We start from the raw sequence: 17508 nt of genomic DNA on the forward strand, positions 1-17508 counted from the left end.
CCCCCCCTCTCTCTCCCTCCCCTCCTCCCCCCGTCACTATTCCCGCACGCTGATCCAGCTGTTTATTCTCCCCCATAGACTTGTGTCACGGTGAGAATGTCCCCGAGGTTGAGATCTTCAGCCTGTTGGAGGAGGGTTTGCCGCGTTACACGCTGAGAGCTGACACGGTGTACGGTTACAGCCACGATGACTGGTTACGCACCCCCCTCGTGCCCCTCGACCTCAGCATCTGCCTCACACACCCGCAGATCGAGGAGACGCTCAAGTACTTCCGTGAGTATTGGGGAGGGGGGGGGTTAGTGGCGGCGGGGAGGGAGGGAGGGACTGGGGGGAGAGGGAGGGACGGAGGGATTGCGGGGGGAGAGAGGGGGGACAGAGGGATTGATGGGGGAGAGGGAGGGATGGAGGGATTGGGTGGGAGAGGGAGGGATTGGGGGGGAAGGGAGAGGGAGGGAGGGATGGGGGGGAGAAGGAGGGAGGGATGGGGGGGAGAGGGAGGGAGGATGGGGGGGGAGATGGAGGGAGAGGGAGTGAGGGATGGGGGGAGGGAGAGGGAGTGAGGGATGGGGGGAGGGAGAGGGAGTGAGGGATGGGGGGAGGGAGAGGGAGTGAGGGATGGGGGGAGGGAGAGGGAGTGAGGGATGGGGGGAGGAGGGAGAGGGAGTGAGGGATCGGGGGAGGAGAGGGAGGGAGTGAGGGATGGGGGGAGGAGAGGGAGGGAGTGAGGGAGTGAGGGAGGAGAGGGAGGGAGTGAGGGATGGGGGGAGGGAGGGAGGGATGGGGGGAGGGAGGGAGGGATGGGGGGAGAGAGGGAGGGATGGGGGGAGAGAGGGAGGGACGGGGGGAGAGGGAGGGAGGGAGGGACGGGGGTGGTGGAGGAGCGAGGGAGGGATGAGGGAAGGACGGGAGCGGGGAGGGATGAGGGAGGGACGGGAGCGGGGAGGGATGAGGGAGGGACAGGGGGGGCGGGGAGAGGGAGGGGTGGGGGAGGAGTAAGAGTGGAAGGGATGGGGGGGAGAGCGAGGGAGGGGAGGGAGGGACGAGGGGGAGGGGAGGGAGGGACGAGGGGGAGGGGAGGGAGGGGGCGGGGAGGGGAGAGGGAAGGAGGGAGAGGGAGGGAGGGATGGGGAGGGAGGGTTTGAGGGACGGCGGGGGGGAGAGGGAGGGTGGGAGGGACGGGGGGGGGGGAGAGGGAGGATGGGAGAGGGAGGGAGTGACGGGGGGGAGATGGAGGGAGGGATGGGGTCGGGGGAGAGGTACGGAGGGGGGGAGAGGGTGGGCCGGGGGGGGGGAAAGGGAGGGACGGGGGGGGGGGGAGGGGGAAGAGTGGGATGGACGGAGGTGGGGACGAGGGAGGGAGGGATGCTGGGGGGAGAGGGAGGGATGGGGGTTATACCTATTGAACAGGCTGAGGGGCGACCTACCTAGACCTTTACAATTATGAAGGGTTCGATAGGGTAGACGTGGGGAAGATGTTCCAACTTGTGGGGAGAACAGAACCAGTGCCATCAATATCAGACCGTCACTGATAAACCCAATGGGGAATTCAGGAGAAACTTCTTTACCCAGAGAGCGGTGAGAATGTGGAACTCGCTGCCACAGGGAGTGGTGAGGCAACTATTATAGAGGCGTTTAAGGGGAGGCTGGACAAACACATGAGAGAGAAGGGAATAGAAGGATATGGTGATGGGGTGAGATGAAGAGGTGTGAGAGGGGGCTGGTGTGGAGCATAAACCCCGGCATGGACCTGTGGGGCCCAATGGCCTGTTTCTGTGCTGTACACTCGATGCAAAACTCAGCGATTTAAAAACGTTTTGCAATTATTCTCAATCCTGGGCATATCAGTCACAGAATCCAATCTGTTGTCACAACCCCTGAGCTGGAATTATATTAACCGCTGTCGGAGTGACAGAGGGGATTAACCAGTGAGCCCAGGCTCGAGCATTACGTGGCAGACTCCAGCCCATGTGTGCGTGTGGGCGGGCGAGTGGGTGTGTGTAAGAGGGTGTGTAAGTGCGTGTGTGTGTGTATGTGTGAGTTCCGAATAGAGCGCTTGCTTTGGGAGTCTTGTGTCAGGCATGCGAACAGTGTGGCCTGCCCAATGGAGCTGGTCGAGTGTGGTCAGTGCTTCAATGCTGGGGATGTTGGCTTGGTCGAGGACACCAACGTTGGTGCGTCTGTCCTCCCAGGGGATTTGCAGGATATTGCGGAGACCTCGTTGGTGGTATTTCTCCAGTGATTTGAGGTGTCTGTTGTACAAGGTCCATGTCTCTGAGATATACAGGAGAGCGGGTATCACTACTGCCCTGTAGACCATGAGCTTGGTTCCAGATTTGAGGGCCTGATCCTCGAACACTCTTTTCCTCAGGCGTCCAAAGACTGCACTGGCGCACTGGAGGCGGTGTTGAACCTCGTCGTCAAAGTCACGGCAAGTGAGCCCCAGGTGGGCAGAGGAAACATTTCAAGGACACCCTCAAAGCCTCCCTGATAAAGTGCAATATCCCTGGGAATCCCTGGTCAAAGACCACCTTTAGTGGAGGAAGAGCATCCGGGAGGGCGCTGAGCACCTCGAGTCTCGTCGCCGAGAGCATGCAGAAATCAAATGCAGGCAGCGGAAGGAGCGTGCGGCAAACCAGTCCCACCCACCCTTACCCTCAACCACTGTCTGTCCCACCTGTGACAGAGACTGTAATTCCCCTATTGGACTGTTCAGTCACACGAGAGCTCACTTTTAGAGTGGAAGCAACTCTTCCTCGATTCCGAGGGACTGCCTATGATGGTGTGTGTGACTGTGACTGGGATGTCAGTCAGTGACCCTGTTTGATGGGAGAGTCAGTGCCGGTTGATGATGAATCTCCGGGCGATGAGGGACGAGAGATGTGTCTGATCAGCAGCAGGGAATGTGTGTGTTGTGGGCCCGGTGTGGGGGGTGTGGGTGGGGGGCCCGGTGTGGGTGGGGGGGGGGGGGGGCCACTGTGGGGGGTGTGGGTGGGCGGCCCACTGTGGGGAGTGTGGGTGGGTGGCCCGCTGTGGGGGGTGTGGGTGGGGGCCCGGTGTGGGTGGGGGGGGGGCCACTGTGGGGGGTGTGGGTGGGGGGGGCCCACTGTGGGGGGTGTGGGTGGGCGGCCCACTGTGGGGAGTGTGGGTGGGGGGCCCGGTGTGGGTGGGGGGCCCACTGTGGGGAGTGTGGGTGGGGGGCCACTGTGGGGGGTGTAGGTGGGGGGGCTCGGTGTGGGTGGGGGCCACTGTGGGGTGTGTGGGTGGGGGGCCTGGTGTGGGTGGGGGGCCCCACTGTGGGGGGTGTGGGTGGGAGGGGGGCCACTGTGGGGGGTGTGGGTGCAGGGCCTGGTGAGGGTGGGGTGTGCACTGTGGGGTGTGTGGGTGGGGGGCCTGGTGTGAGTGGGGTTTCCACTGTGGAGGGTGGGGGGGGGGCACTGTGGAGGGTGGGGGGGGGGCCACTGTGGAGGGTGTGGGTGGGGGGCCACTGTGGGGGGTGTGGGTGGGGGGGGCCCGGTGTGGGTGGGGGGCCACTGTGGAGGGTGTGGATGGGGGGCCCGGTGTGGGAGTGTGTGGGTGGGGGGCCACTGTGGGGGTGTGGGGCCACTGTGGGGGGTGTGGGTGGGGGGCCCGGTGTGGGGGTGTGTGGGTGGGGGGCCACTGTGGGGGGTGTGGGTGGGGGGCCACTGTGGGGGGTGTGTGGTTGGCGGGCCACTGTGGGGGGTGTGGGTGGGGGGCCCGGTGTGGGGGTGTATGGGTGGGGGGCCACTGTGGGGGGTGTGGGTGGGGGGCCACTGTGGGGGTGTGTGGTTGGCGGGCCACTGTGGGGGGTGTGGGTGGGGGGGGGGCCCACTGTGGGGGGTGTGGGTGGGGGGGGCCCACTGTGGGGGGTGTGGGTTGGGGAGGCCCACTGTGGGGGTGTGGGTGGGGGGTGCCTGTGCTCGAGCCTCGGCCCCAAATCATGCTAACGGGGGGCTACCAATCAAACATTCCATAGTCAACGGGGGCTTGGGATTACACACCAAACAATAACTCATTCCTGGAATAATATCCTGCTCATTATTTACAGAGAATGAACATTTTGGTTTTTGGGGAATCATTAGAGATAATTAATAGCAAAGTTGTATTTGAATGAGTCCTTGAACTCTGGTGCTGTCTCCCTCCTGTGTTGCGTCTCTGTCCCAGGCTGCTGTTATTGGATGTGACGTGTATTATAGCAGGCTGGGTCCGCGAGCTTTCAGCCAATGGGTGTGAGGAGCATCAGCGCATTGGTCCAATACGGGGGAACCAGCGAGTCCGACAGTCCCTGAAGCCGTGTGGAGCTAAGGTTGTGTCTGTTACAGTGCGGAGCCGTGTTTGTGAATTAGCTGGAGTGGCGACGTGAATTCTCCACCATGGACGTGTGGGGCAGTGCCGAGAATGAGGAGAACGGGAATTCTGTGGCAGAGTGGGAGATTGTCAGCAACGTGATGCGATGTGACACGGGGGAAGGTACGGCAGGAGAGGGGGAAGGTACGGGGGAGAGGGGGAAGGTACGGGAGAGGAGGGGGGTGTTGTTTACTGGGCTATGCGATGGGGCGGGGGCGTGGGGAGGTATGGGGTGGTGGGGGGGGTGGGTGCGTTAGTTGCTGGGGATCACACAGTCACAAGGAATCCAGTGGTGTTTTCAGGCCAGGGATTTTTCCGGGTGTTTTTGAATCAGAATTATTATGTGATTTGGGAGCTGCTCAGCGAGGGGAATGACACCCTGGGCCATGTCGGAAGCATCTGTCAATTATCGCTCAACTAGTGCCTCACTGAAATCCGCAGAGCGGGGGGGGCGGAGGACGATGGTTAATGAGGATGTTCTGGGCTGACGGACCCATCAGATCCCCGGTAATGTAGCAGAGAACCTGTCCGGTGTCCTCAGTCTGTGAAATGCTCAGCGATGTCCCTGTGCGTGAGGGGGTGAGAGGGTATGAGGGGCCTGGATACAATGGATAGCAAGGACCTGTTGCCCTCAGCAGAGGGCTCAACAACCAGGGGGCATAGATTTAAAGTAATTGGGGGGAGGTTTAAAGGAAATTTGAGGGAAATGTCTTCACCCAGAGGATGGTGGGGTCTGGAACTCACTGCCTGAAAAGCTGATAGAGGCAGAAACCCTCACCACATTTAAAAAGTACCTGGATGTGCACTTAAAGTGCGTAACCTGCAGGGCTACAGACCCAGAGCCGGAAAGTGGGATTAGGCTGGGTAGCTCTTGGTCGGCCGGCGTGGACACGATGGGCCAAATGGCCTTCTTCCTTGCTGTAAATCTCTCTGATTCTATGAATGGGAGCGGGGAGAGAGAGGGTGCATTAGTTACTGAGCTATGCGATGTGACATGGGGGAAGGTACGGGGGGCGAGGTTTGGGGGGTTTGTGTTACGCGATCTGGATCCAGCACCCAGCTCCCGCTGCTCTCTCTCAGAATGGACCGTACCGGCTCTGGGTCCGCGGCCTCTAGCCAATTACCAGGGTGTGAGCGAGCGACCGGAGTAGCTATTCTGGCCGCCGCCCCCTAGGGTCCTCCTGTTGCTACACGGGCTGAGGCCGTGAGTTTGAGGGGTCTGTGGGCCTCAGTACCGCACCACATGGTGCCATTCCTCACCCAGCCACTGGGGGCATCTTCATCGGATTAATGATATAATGAAGAGCAGGGTTAAAGCACAGGAAGAGAGATGAGGCAGCGGGGGGGGGTTTGGGAATTAAAGATTTAACTCTGAGCTGTCACTCCTCATTTTACAAATCAGCATCAGGGGCCCTGCATGAAAATAAAGCCCAATTAGCGGAACAAAGGCCGGCCTCTCTGCGACAGAGCGATGCAGGACAAGGGAGCTGCCCATTGCAATGAAACGGTCCGTGTGTGTGAGACGTGCTGTTGCTCACGTACATCCATAGCTGGGGGAGGGGGCGGGGAGGGGGCAGGGAAGGGGAGTGGGAAGGGGAGGGGGCACTTCTGTTCTCTCACAGCGTAAGCATCCCAGCTGGTGTGGTAGTGAGCCCCCCTCTCCCCCCAGGATCAGACCCCGGGTCTGTGCCTCATTCACCCAGTTCCCGCTGGGCTAAGGCGAGGCTCCTGATCATCATCCCGCTGGAGTGTGGGGGTGGGACGCGGACGGGTCCAAGATGGGGACTGGCTGTGGTGCCCTCGCGCCCCCCACCCACCCACCCACCCAGACTCACTGACGGTCCGTACCCAGGCTTCCGCATGAATTGACCCTTTGGTTTCAGAAGCAGTGGGAGAGCAAGGCCTAAATCTGGCCCCCAGAGAGAGGCAGAACATTCAGAACCAGAGCTTAAAACCAGGAGGACGGAGCCGAATGTTGGATAGTCAGCACTGGGCACGGAAACAATCAGCGACTACACCCAGTTACAGAGGGGAGAGCACCTACTCTGTGTGGGGACAAGTTCTCTCCCAACTCCCAGGCCAAATTCTGGAATTACATCAATGTAAGCCCCAAACCCTTCGATTTGATCCCAGCCTGTAACTCGCTCCCGGGTATCTGTTATTGTATATATAAACCCCCCGAACCCCTCGATTAGATCCCAGCCTGTAACTCACTCCCGGGTATCTGTTATTCTATATATAAACCCCCCGAACCCCTCGATTAGATCCCAGCCTGTAACTCACTCCCGGGTATCTGTTATTCTATATATAAACCCCCCGAACCCCTCAATTAGATCCCAGCCTGTAACTCACTCCCGGGTATCGTTATTCTATATATAAACCCCCCAAACCCCTCGAGTAGATCCCAGCCTGTAACTCACTCCCGTGTACCTGTTGTGGGTAATTTAATTGGAGAAAAGAGAGGCTTCCTATGAAAGGTTAGGAGTCACAATCTATTTTAACATTGGCTTCCAGTCCGGCAACGCGTCAATGTAGGTCAGTGAGCACAGGGGGTGATGGGTGAGCGGGACTTGGTGCGAGTTAGGACACGGGGTCAGCGAGCACAGGGGGTGATGGGTGAGCGGGACTTGGTGCGAGTTAGGACACGGGGTCAGCGAGCACAGGGGGTGATGGGTGAGCGGGACTTGTTGCGAGTTAGGACACGGGACAGCTGAGTTTTGGATGAAGCTTACGGAGGGTGGGAGGATGGAGGCCGGCCAGGAGTGCGTTGGAATTGTCGAACCTGGAGGTAACAATGGTATGGGTGAGTGTTTCAGCAGCAGATGGGCTGAGGCAGGAGAACAAGCTTGTTTTAATTCACACCTGCTCCCAAGTTCTACACCTCTCCCTCCCTATTTACACTCCTGTTCGCTCCTTGATTTGAGCACAAATTCCAGGCCGACAGTCCCAGTACTGCACTGTCGGAGGGGCAGTGCTGAGGGAGTGCTGCACTGTCGGAGGGGCAGTGCTGAGGGAGTGCTGCACTGTCGGAGGGGCAGTGCTGAGGGAGTGCTGCACTGTCGGAGGGGCAGTGCTGAGGGAGTGCTGCACTGTCGGAGGGGCAGTACTGAGGGAGTGCTGCACTGTCGGAGGGACAGTACTGAGGGAGTGCTGCACTGTCGGAGGGGCAGTGCTGAAGGAGCGTCACACTGTCGGAGGGCAGTGCTGAGGGAGCGCCGCACTGTTGGGGGTGATGTTAAACTGAGGCCCCGTCTGCCCCCTCAGGTGGATGTAAATGATCCCACGGCACTATTTCGAAGACGAGCAGGGGAGTTATCCCCAGTGTCCTCAACCAACATCACTAAAACAGATTATCTGGTCATGCATGTCCTTGTTGGTTGTAGGATCATACTCGGTGTAAAGTGGTTGTGTGTTCGTCTACACAACAATCGCTTCACTTCGAAGCAATTCACTGTCTGGGGAGTGTTTTGGGACATCTCGAAATGACACCGTTTAATAAAGCCTTGAAACATATAATGTTCTTACAGGGCTTGACAGGAAGGATGTTTCCCCGGGCTGGGGAGTCTAGAACCAGGGGTCACGGTCTCAGGATAAGGGGTCGGCCATTTAGGACTGAGATGAGGAGAAATTTCTTCACTCAGAGGGTGGTGAATCTTTGGAATACTCTGCCCCAGAGGGCTATGGAGGCTCAGTCGTCGAGTATATTCAAGGCTGAGATCGATAGATTTTTGGGAAATCAAGGGATATGGGGATAGTGCAGGAAAGTGGAGTTGAGGTCGAAGATCAGCCATGATCTTATTGAATGGCGGAGCAGGCTCGAGGGGCCAAATGGCCGACTCCTGCTCCTAATTATTATGTTCTTTTACTGGATCATTGGCGGCAGGTGTGTAAAGGGTTAGACTCTCCTGTTGGGGGAGGGAGGGAGGTGGGGTTGGGAGGTTGGGGTGGCGGCTGCGGGAGAGGATGCCGAGGGGAGGGACCAGCGCTGGAAATCTCGAACACCAACTCGTCAGCCTCTGGGCACAAGCAGTGTGGACTGCACTGTAGGGGTTAAATAGTGAGGTGTGTGGGTGAAGGAGGGGGAAGCGGGGGGGCAACGGGAAGCTGGTTGAGGGGCTGAGCGAACACTAAACAGGGTGTGTTTCCTTCCACAGTTCTGTGTGCAGAGAGGGTGAGGCAAGTGACGAAGACCTACCATGACATCGAGGCCGTCACACACTTACTGGAAGAGGTGAGGCAAAAGCTGCATTCTTCCTCAAACCCTTTTACAAATAGTTTGTTTTCTCTCATTCCTTCCAGTGGCAGGAGGCTCGGTAACCAGAGGACACAGATTTAAGGTCATTGGCACAAAAGCCAAGGGGGAGATGAGGAGAATTTTTACGCAGCGAGTTGTTGTGATCGGGAACGCGCTGCCTGAAAGGACGGTGGGAGCAGATTCAATAGTAACTTTCAAAAATGAATTGGATAATTACTTGAAAAGAAAAAATGTGCAGGGATATGGGGGCGGAGGGGTGGAGTGGAGAGTGGGGGAAGTGGATCGCTCTGTCACATGGCCTCCTTCTGTGCTGTAAAATTCCTTGATTCTTTTAGCCAATCAGGAAGCAGTTGGTCGCGGCCTGTGGCAGCACCGATGTGTATTGGGGTTCCGTGCACGAGACGAGCGTCTGTTCGCTACTCCCTCCGATTCTCTCCGCCGGGAAATGTCCTCCTTATCCCCACAGTCACTGATACCACACACTGACTCTCCTGCAACGGACAAAAGACCTGAACAATAGCCACTAGGCTGAAGGACTGGGGGTGACTGGATCCTGTGGAACTGTACCCCAGTGAGAGTCAGTGTGTGTGGGACTGTACCCCAGTGAGAGTCAGTGTGTGTGGGACTGTACCCCAGTGAGAGTCAGTGTGTGGGACCCGTACCCCAGTGAGAGTCACTGTGTGTGGAGCTATACCCCAGTGAGAGTCAGTGTGTGGTATCAGTGACTGTGGGGATAAGGAGGACATTTCCCGGCGCAGAGAATCGGAGGGTGCAGCGAACACACGCTCGTCTCGTGCACGGAACCCCAATACACATCGGTGCTGCCACAGGCTGCGACCAACTGCTTCCTGATTGGCTAAAAGAATCAAGGAATTTTACAGCACAGAAGGAGGCCATGTGACAGAGCGATCCACTCTCCCCACTCTCCACCCCACCCCTCCGCCCCCATATCCCTGCACATTTTTCCTTTTCAAGTAATTATCCAATTCATTTTTGAAAGTTACTATTGAATTTGCTCCCGTACCCCAGTGAGAGTCAGTGTGTGTGGAACTGTACCCCAGTGAGAGTCAGTGCCTGTGGAACTGTACCCCAGTGAGAGTCAGTGTGTGTGGGACCCGTACCCCAGTGAGAGTCAGTGTGTGTGGGACCCGTACCCCAGTGAGAGTCAGTGTGTGTGGGACCCGTACCCCAGTGAGAGTCAGTTTGTGTGGGATGGCGGAAGTTATAGCAGATGCATTCGTTATAATCTACCAAAATTCTCTGGACTCTGGGGAGGTACCAGCGGTTTGGAAAGCAGCTAATGTAACGCCTCTGTTTAAAAAGGGTGCAGACAAAAGGCAGGTAACTATAGGCCGGTTAGTTTAACATCTGTAGTGGGGAAAATGCTTGAAGCTATCATTAAGGAAGAAATAGCGGGACATCGAGATAGGAATAGTGCAATCAAGCAGACGCAACATGGATTCATGAAGGGGAAATCATGTTTAACTAATTTACTGGAATTCTTTGAGGATATAACAAGCATGGTGGATAGAGGTGTACCGATGGATGTGATGTATTTAGATTTCCAAAAGCCATTCGATAAGGTGCCACACAAAAGGTTACTGCAGAAGATAAAGGTACGCGGAGTCAGAGGAAATGTATTAGCATGGATAGAGAATTGGCTAGCTAACTGAAAGCAGAGAGTCGGGATAAATGGGTCCTTTTCGGGTTGGAAATCGGTGGTTAGTGGTGTGCCACAGGGATCGGTGCTGGGACCACAACTGTTTACAATATACATAGATGACCTGGAAAAGGGGACAGAGTGTAATGTAACAAAATTTGCAGATGACACAAAGATTAGTGGGAAAGCGGGTTGTGTAGAGGACACAGAGAGGCTGCAAAGAGATTTAGATGGGTTAAGCGAATGGGCTAAGGTTTAAAATGGCAGATGGAATACAATGTCGGAAAATGTGAGGTCATCCACCTTGGAAAAAAAACAGTAAAAGGGAATACTATTTGAATAGGGAGAAATTACAACATGCTGCGGTGCAGAGGGACCTGGGGGTCCTTGTGCATGAATCCCAAAAAGTTAGTTTGCAGGTGCAGCAGGTAATCAGGAAGGCGAATGGAATGTTGGCCTTCATTGCGAGAGGGATGGAGTACAAAAGCAGGGAGGTCCTGCTGAAACAGTACAGGATATTGGTGAGGCCGCACCTGGAGTACTGAGTGCAGTTTTGGTCACCTTACTTAAGGAAGGATATACTAGCTTTGGAGGGGGTACAGAGACGATTCACTAGGCTGATTCTGGAGATGAGGGGGTTACCTTATGATGATAGATTGAGTAGACTGGGTCTTTACTCGTTGGAGTTCAGAAGGATGAGGGGTGATCTTATAGAAACAGTTAAAATAATGAAAGGGATAGACAAGATAGAGGCAGAGAGGTTTTTCCCACTGGTCGGGGAGACTAGAACTAGGGGGCACAGCCTCAAAATACGGGGAGCCAATTTAAAACCGAGTTGAGAAGGAATTTCTTCTCCCAGAGGGTTGTGAATCTGTGGAATTCTCTGCCCAAGGAAGCAGTTGAGGCTAGCTCATTGAATGTATTCAAATCACAGATAGATAGATTTTTAACCAATAATGGAATTAAGGGTTATGGGGAGCGGGCGGGTAAGTGGAGCTGAGCCCACGGCCAGATCAGCCATGATCTTGTTGAATGGCGGAGTAGGCTCGAGGGACTAGATGGCCTACTCCTGTTCCTAATTCTTATGTTCTTATGACCCGTACCCCAGCGAGAGTCAGTGTGTGTGAGACCCGTACCCCAGTGAGAGTCAGTGTGTGTGGAACTGTACCCCAGTGAGAGTCAGTGTGTGTGGGACCCGTACCCCAGTGAGAGTCAGTGTCTTCATGACAAGAGTTTATAAATGAAGGAATGTTGATGAGGTAAAAAATTATTGAAGATTGTTGTTGAAAGCTGTTTGATCTGTTTTGTATGTGACGGATTGGCAACGTGTGATCTGCTGATAAATCCCGGGCAGTGTGGAGCCAGGGAAGGGGAACGGACTGCTGGTTGCTGTGTGGGTGCTGCTCTCCCTAACCCAGTAATGTCGGGTGTGATTTCAGAAAGAGCGAGACCTGGAGCTGGCCGCTCGAATTGGGCAGTCCCTCCTCAAACAGAACCGGAGCCTGACCGAGACCAACGAGTACCTGGAGGAGCAGATCCAACACTCCAACGAGGAGGTGAGACCCGTATCCCAGGGAGACTGAGTACTGAGGAGGTTAAACCTCACTCCTGAGACCTGCGCCCACAATCCAGACTGACCCACTCACTGCAGTACTAAGGGTGCGCTGCACTGTCAGAGGGGCAGTATTGAGGGAGCGCCATACTGAGGGAGGGGCGGTACTGAGGGAGGGGCAGTACTGAAGGAGCACCGTACTGTCGGAGGGGCAGTACTAAGGGTGCGCTGCACTGTCAGAGGGACAGTATTGAGGGAGCGCCATACTGTCGGCGGGGCGGTACTGAGGGAGGGGCAGTACTGAGGGAGCGCCGTACTGTCGGAGGGGCAGTACTGAGGGAGCGCAGCACTGTCGGAGGGGCGGTACTGAAGGAGCACTGCACTGTCGGAGGAGGAGTACTGAGGGAATACTGAAGGACAAGGGCAGCAGGCCCAAGGAAGTACCATCACCTCCAATTTCCTCCCTAAGTCACACACCATCCTGACTTGGAAATATATCAGCCGTTCCTTCATTGTTACTGGGTCAAAATCCTGGAACTCCCTCCCTAACAGCACTGTGGGAGCACCTTCACCACACGGACTGCAGCGGTTCAAGAACCTCACCACCACCTTCTCGGGCAATTGGGGATGGGCAGTAACAGCTTTTACAGGTATATCGAAAGGAAAAGAGTGGCTAAAATAAATGTTGGTCCCCTAGAGGATGAGACTGGGGAAATAATAATGGAGAACAGGGAAATGGCAGAGACTTTGAACAAATATTTTGTATCGGTCTTCATGGTAGAAGACACTAAAAGCATCCCAATAATGGATAATCAAAGGGCTATTGGGAGGGAGGAACTATCACTAGAGAAAAAGTATTAGGCAAACTAATGGGACTAAAGATGGACAAGTCCCCTAGACCTGATGCCTTACATCCTAGGGTCTGAAGAGATGGCTGCAGAGATAGTGGATGCATTGGTTGTGATCTACCAAAATTCCCTGGATTATGGGGCGGTCCCAGTGGATTGGAAAACTGCAAATGTAACGCCCCTATTTAAGAAAGGAGGCAGACAGAAAGCAGGAAACTATAGACCAGTTCGCCTAACATCTGTCATTGGGAAAATGCTGCAGTCCATTATTAAGGAAGTAGCAGCAGGACATTTAGAAAATCATAATACAGTCAAGCAGAGTCAGCATAGTTTTATGAAAAGGAAATCATGTTTGACAGATTTGTTGGAGTTCTTTGAGGATTGTGGATAAGGGGAACCAGTGGATGTGGTGTATTTGGATTTCCAGAAGGCATTCGATTAGGTGCCACATAAAAAGGTTACTGCACAAGATAAAAGTTCACGGGGTTGGGGGTAATATATTAGCGTGGATAGCGGATTGGCTAACAGACAGAAAACGGAAAGTTGGGATAAATGGGTCATTTTCTGGTTGGCAAACGGTAACTAGTGGGGTGCCACAGGGATCAGTGCTGGTGCCTCTATATTAATGACTTGGTGAAGGGACCGAGTGTAATGTAGCCAAGTTTGGTGATGATACAAAGATGGGTGGGAAAGCAAGTTGTGAGGAGGACACAAAGAATCTGCAGAGGGATATAGACAGGCTAAGAGAGTGGGCAAAAATTTGGCAGATGGAGTATAATGTGGGAAAATGTGAGGTTATCCACTTTGGTAGGAAAAATAAAAAAACAAATTATTATTTAAATAGGTACAGAGGGACCTGGAGGTCCTTGTAAATGAAACTCAAAAAGTTAGTATGCAGGTACAGCAAGTAATCAGGAAGGCAAATGGAATGTTGGCCTTTATTGCAATAGGGGGATGGAGTATAAAAGTAGGGAAGTCCTGCTACAGCTGTACAGGGTATTGGTGAGGCCACACCTAGAGTACTGCGTACAGTTTTGGTCTCCTTGTTTAAGGAGGGATATACTTGCATTGGAGGCAGCTCAGAGAAGGTTCGCGAGGTTGATTCCTGAGATGAAGGGGTTGTCATATGAAGAAAGGTTGAGCAGTTTGGGCCTATACTCATTGGAGTTTAGAAGAATGAGAGGTGATCTTATTGAAACATATAAGATTCTGAGAGGGCTTGACAGGGTAGATGCAGAGAGGATGTTTCCCCTCGTGGGGGAATCTAGAACTAGGGGCAAAGTCTCGGATTAAGGGGTCGTCCATTTAAAACAGATATGAGAAAGAATTTCTTCTCTCAGAGGATCATGAATCTTTGGATTTCTCTGCCCCAGAGAGCTGTGTCTGGGTCATTGAATATATTTAAGGGGGAGATAAACAGATTTTTGAACTATAAGGGAATCCAGGGTTCTGGGGAGCGGGCAGGGAAGTGGACTTGAACCCAAGATCAGACCAGCCATGATCTTATTGAATGGCGGAGCGGGCTCGAGGGACCAGATGGCCGACTCCTGCTCCTATTTCTTATGTTCTTGTATTCTTATAAATGCTGGCCTTGCCAGCGACGCCCACATCCCAGGAACGAATAAAATTAAACATCACTCCCAGCAGGCTTTATACCGCCTCCTGATGGCTGACTGAGAAAAGTATTCGGAATAGGAGGAGGCCCATTCAGCCCCTCGAGCCTGTTACACAGGAACAGGAGGAGGCCATTCAGCCCCTCGAGCCTGTTACACAGGAACAGGAGGAGGCCATTCAGCCCCTCGAGCCTGTTACACAGGAACAGGAGGAGGCCATTCAGCCCCTCGAGCCTGTTACACAGGAACAGGAGGAGGCCATTCAGCCCCTCGAGCCTGTTACACAGGAACAGGAGGAGGCCATTCAGCCCCTCGAACCTGTTACACAGGAACAGGAGGAGGCCATTCAGCCCCTCGAGCCTGTTACACAGGAACAGGAGGAGGCCATTAACTCCTCGGGCCTGTCACACAGGAACAGGAGGAGGCCATTCAGCCCCTCGAGCCTGCTCTGCCATTCAATGAGATCCTGGCTGGTCTGTACCGTAACTCCATCCACCCGCTTTGGCTCCACATCCCTTGTCCGGCAAAAATCCATTGATCGCTGATGTAAAATGATGAATTGAGCGAACATGTGCTGCTGTTTGTGGGAGAGGGATCCACACTCCTGCCACTCTGTGTGAGGAGCTTATCTCCCAAACGGCCTGGCTCTCATGTTGAGGTTATGTTCCCTTGTCCTCTACCCCCTCCACCAGCGGAAAATGTTTCTCTCTGTCTACCCTATCGATACCTTTCTACAAACCTCAGGCACATCACCCCATAACCTATATTCCAGAGAATATAAACCTGGTTTATGTAATCTGTCCTCATAATCTGACCCTTGAAGCCCGGATAACATTCTGATGAATCTGCACTTCTGCCATGCATGTAACCTTCATGTAACAACACTGCAATACTGTATATACTTGAGAACTGCACACCTTGACCACAGGGGGTGAACTTGTGGGAGACACTCCTCACCTGGTCACCCAGGTATATAAAGGGAGGTCCCACGCAGGGTCATCACTTCTTGGTCCTGTGAATAAAGGTGCAGGTCACAGAGTGACCTTGTCCATAGAATGTGCCTCATGTGGATTTGTGGTATTGTGTAAGGACTTTACAGTGGCGACGAGAAACGGGAATCCATGACCCACGAGAATGGCCACCGGTAGCAGAGGAACGGTACTGTGTTGGTGAGGACTGGGACGATTTCATTGAAAGGCTCCAGCAGAGCTTTGTCACGAAGGACTGGCTGGGAGATGCAGCGGCCGACAAGCGAAGGGCTCATCTACTGACCAGCTGTTGATCTAAGACTTACGCGCTCATGAAAGACCTGCTAGCACCCGAGAAGCCAGCAGACAAAACCTTTGAAGAACTCAGCAAGCTAATCAGTGAGCACCTCAAACTGGCGAGCAGCATACACATGGCCCGACACAGATTTTATACCCACCGACGTCAGGAAGGACAGAGCATACCGGACTTCGTTGCGGACCTCCGGCGCTTGGCCAACCTCTAAGTTCACAGACGCCTGCAGGGGGGAGATGCTAAGGGATTTCTTTATTGAGGGCATCAGTCATGCCGGGATTTTCAGAAAGTTAATCGAGACCAAGGAGGAAACCAAGATAATATACGCGCGCAACTCTGACTCCAACGTGGCAATGGATCAGGGGGTCAATGTCATAAACATGACTCAGAGCCCAGCAGGCAGGCAAGGGCAGTTCGACACACCCCAGGCAGCAATAGACCCCAGAACAGGTTTTCAACACAGACAATGGCAGGCTGAACGGACATTTACGCCATCCCAGTGGGCAATGCGTTCCGGGATGGGGCCATTGACACCCACTAACAGGGTGCTCAAGAGCAGTCAAAGGGACAATCAGCGAGGAATGCCTGGGAACAGCTCTTTTGTTCACAACAATGGGAATCTCAGTACATGCTGGAGGTGTGGGGGCAGACATGCTGCTAGGACTTGCAGGCTTCAACAGTTCGCCTGCAGAAATTGTAACCTCACTGGCCATTTAGCCAGAATGTGCAGGAAGCCTGTAACCAGGCTAATTTATGAGGCGAATGGACCAGAAGAGGGGTCTGCGAGGCAGGATGATGCGAGGGGCAAATCAATGGACGCTGAAGTTCAGCGGGTTCATGTGGCAAACATTCACAGCTTATATACCAAAATGCCACCTATGATGATGAAGGTCCTATTAAACGGCATCCGGGTACACATGGAGCTGGACACGGGGGCCAGCCAGTCACTCATGAGCGTTCAACAATTCGAAAAGCTATGACCACTCAAAGCCAGCAGACCCAAACTAGAACGCATTGAGACTCAATTATGGATGTGCATCAAATAAATCATTCCAGTGCTAGGCAGTGCAATGTTGGCAGTCACACACAATGGATCGGTGAACCGGCTGCCGCTCTGGATTGTCCCGGGCAATGGTCCCGCACTGTTGGGAAGGAGCTGGCTAGCTGAGATGAACTGGAAATGGGGGGATGTGCACGCAGTGTCATCTGTGGAGCGAAGTTCATGCTCACAGGTCCTACAGCAATTTGAGTCACAATCTGGCGTCGGACGTTCAAAGGTACCAAAGTAGTGATTCGCATCACCCCGGATGCCAGACCAGTGCACCACAAAGCCAGAGCTGTGCCGTATGTGATGCGGGAGAAAATTGAAAGCGAATTGGACCGTTTGCTGAGAGAGGGCATCATCTCGCCCGTTGAATTTAGGCGACTGGGCGAGCCCCATTGTTCCCATCCTAAAAGCGGATGGCTCGGTCAGGATCTGTGGTGACTACAAGGCCACTATCAACTGGGTGTCACTCCAAGACCAATACCCGCTTCCGAGAGTGAAGGATCTTTTTGCCACGCTGGCAGGTGGCAAGCTGTTCACCAAGTTGGACCTCACTTCAGCCTACATGACCCAAGAACTGGCCGACGAATCCAAACTACTGACCACAATCACCACACACAAGGGACTGTTTGTTTACAACAGGTGCCCGTTTGGCATTCGATCAGCAGCTGCGATCTTTCAAAGAAACATGGAAAGCCTGCTCAAATCCATTAATGATTTAGACGAGGGGATTAAATGTAGTATCTCCAAATTTGTGGATGACACTAAGTTGGGTGGCAGTGTGAGCTGCGAGGAGGATGTTATGAGGCTGCAGAGTGACTTGGATAGGTTAGGTGAGGTGGCAAATGCATGGCAGATGAAGTATAATGTGGATAAATGTGAGGTTATC

General features: G+C 54.1%; 1 protein-coding gene across 1 annotated transcript in view; it reads left to right on the top strand.

Annotated features, from left to right (window-relative positions):
* Nucleotides 1-17508, top strand: part of LOC139233512 (trafficking kinesin-binding protein 1-like) — a 59562-nt gene that overhangs the window by 4947 nt on the left and 37107 nt on the right. The window contains exons 2-4 of the mRNA XM_070863914.1: nucleotides 79-273; nucleotides 8520-8596; nucleotides 11720-11836. Of these exons, the coding sequence (XP_070720015.1) occupies nucleotides 79-273; nucleotides 8520-8596; nucleotides 11720-11836 (389 nt within the window). The remainder of the gene's footprint in view (nucleotides 1-78; nucleotides 274-8519; nucleotides 8597-11719; nucleotides 11837-17508) is intronic.

This window comes from Pristiophorus japonicus, chromosome 21, assembly GCF_044704955.1.
Source record: "Pristiophorus japonicus isolate sPriJap1 chromosome 21, sPriJap1.hap1, whole genome shotgun sequence".
Classification (NCBI taxonomy): domain Eukaryota; kingdom Metazoa; phylum Chordata; class Chondrichthyes; family Pristiophoridae; genus Pristiophorus; species Pristiophorus japonicus.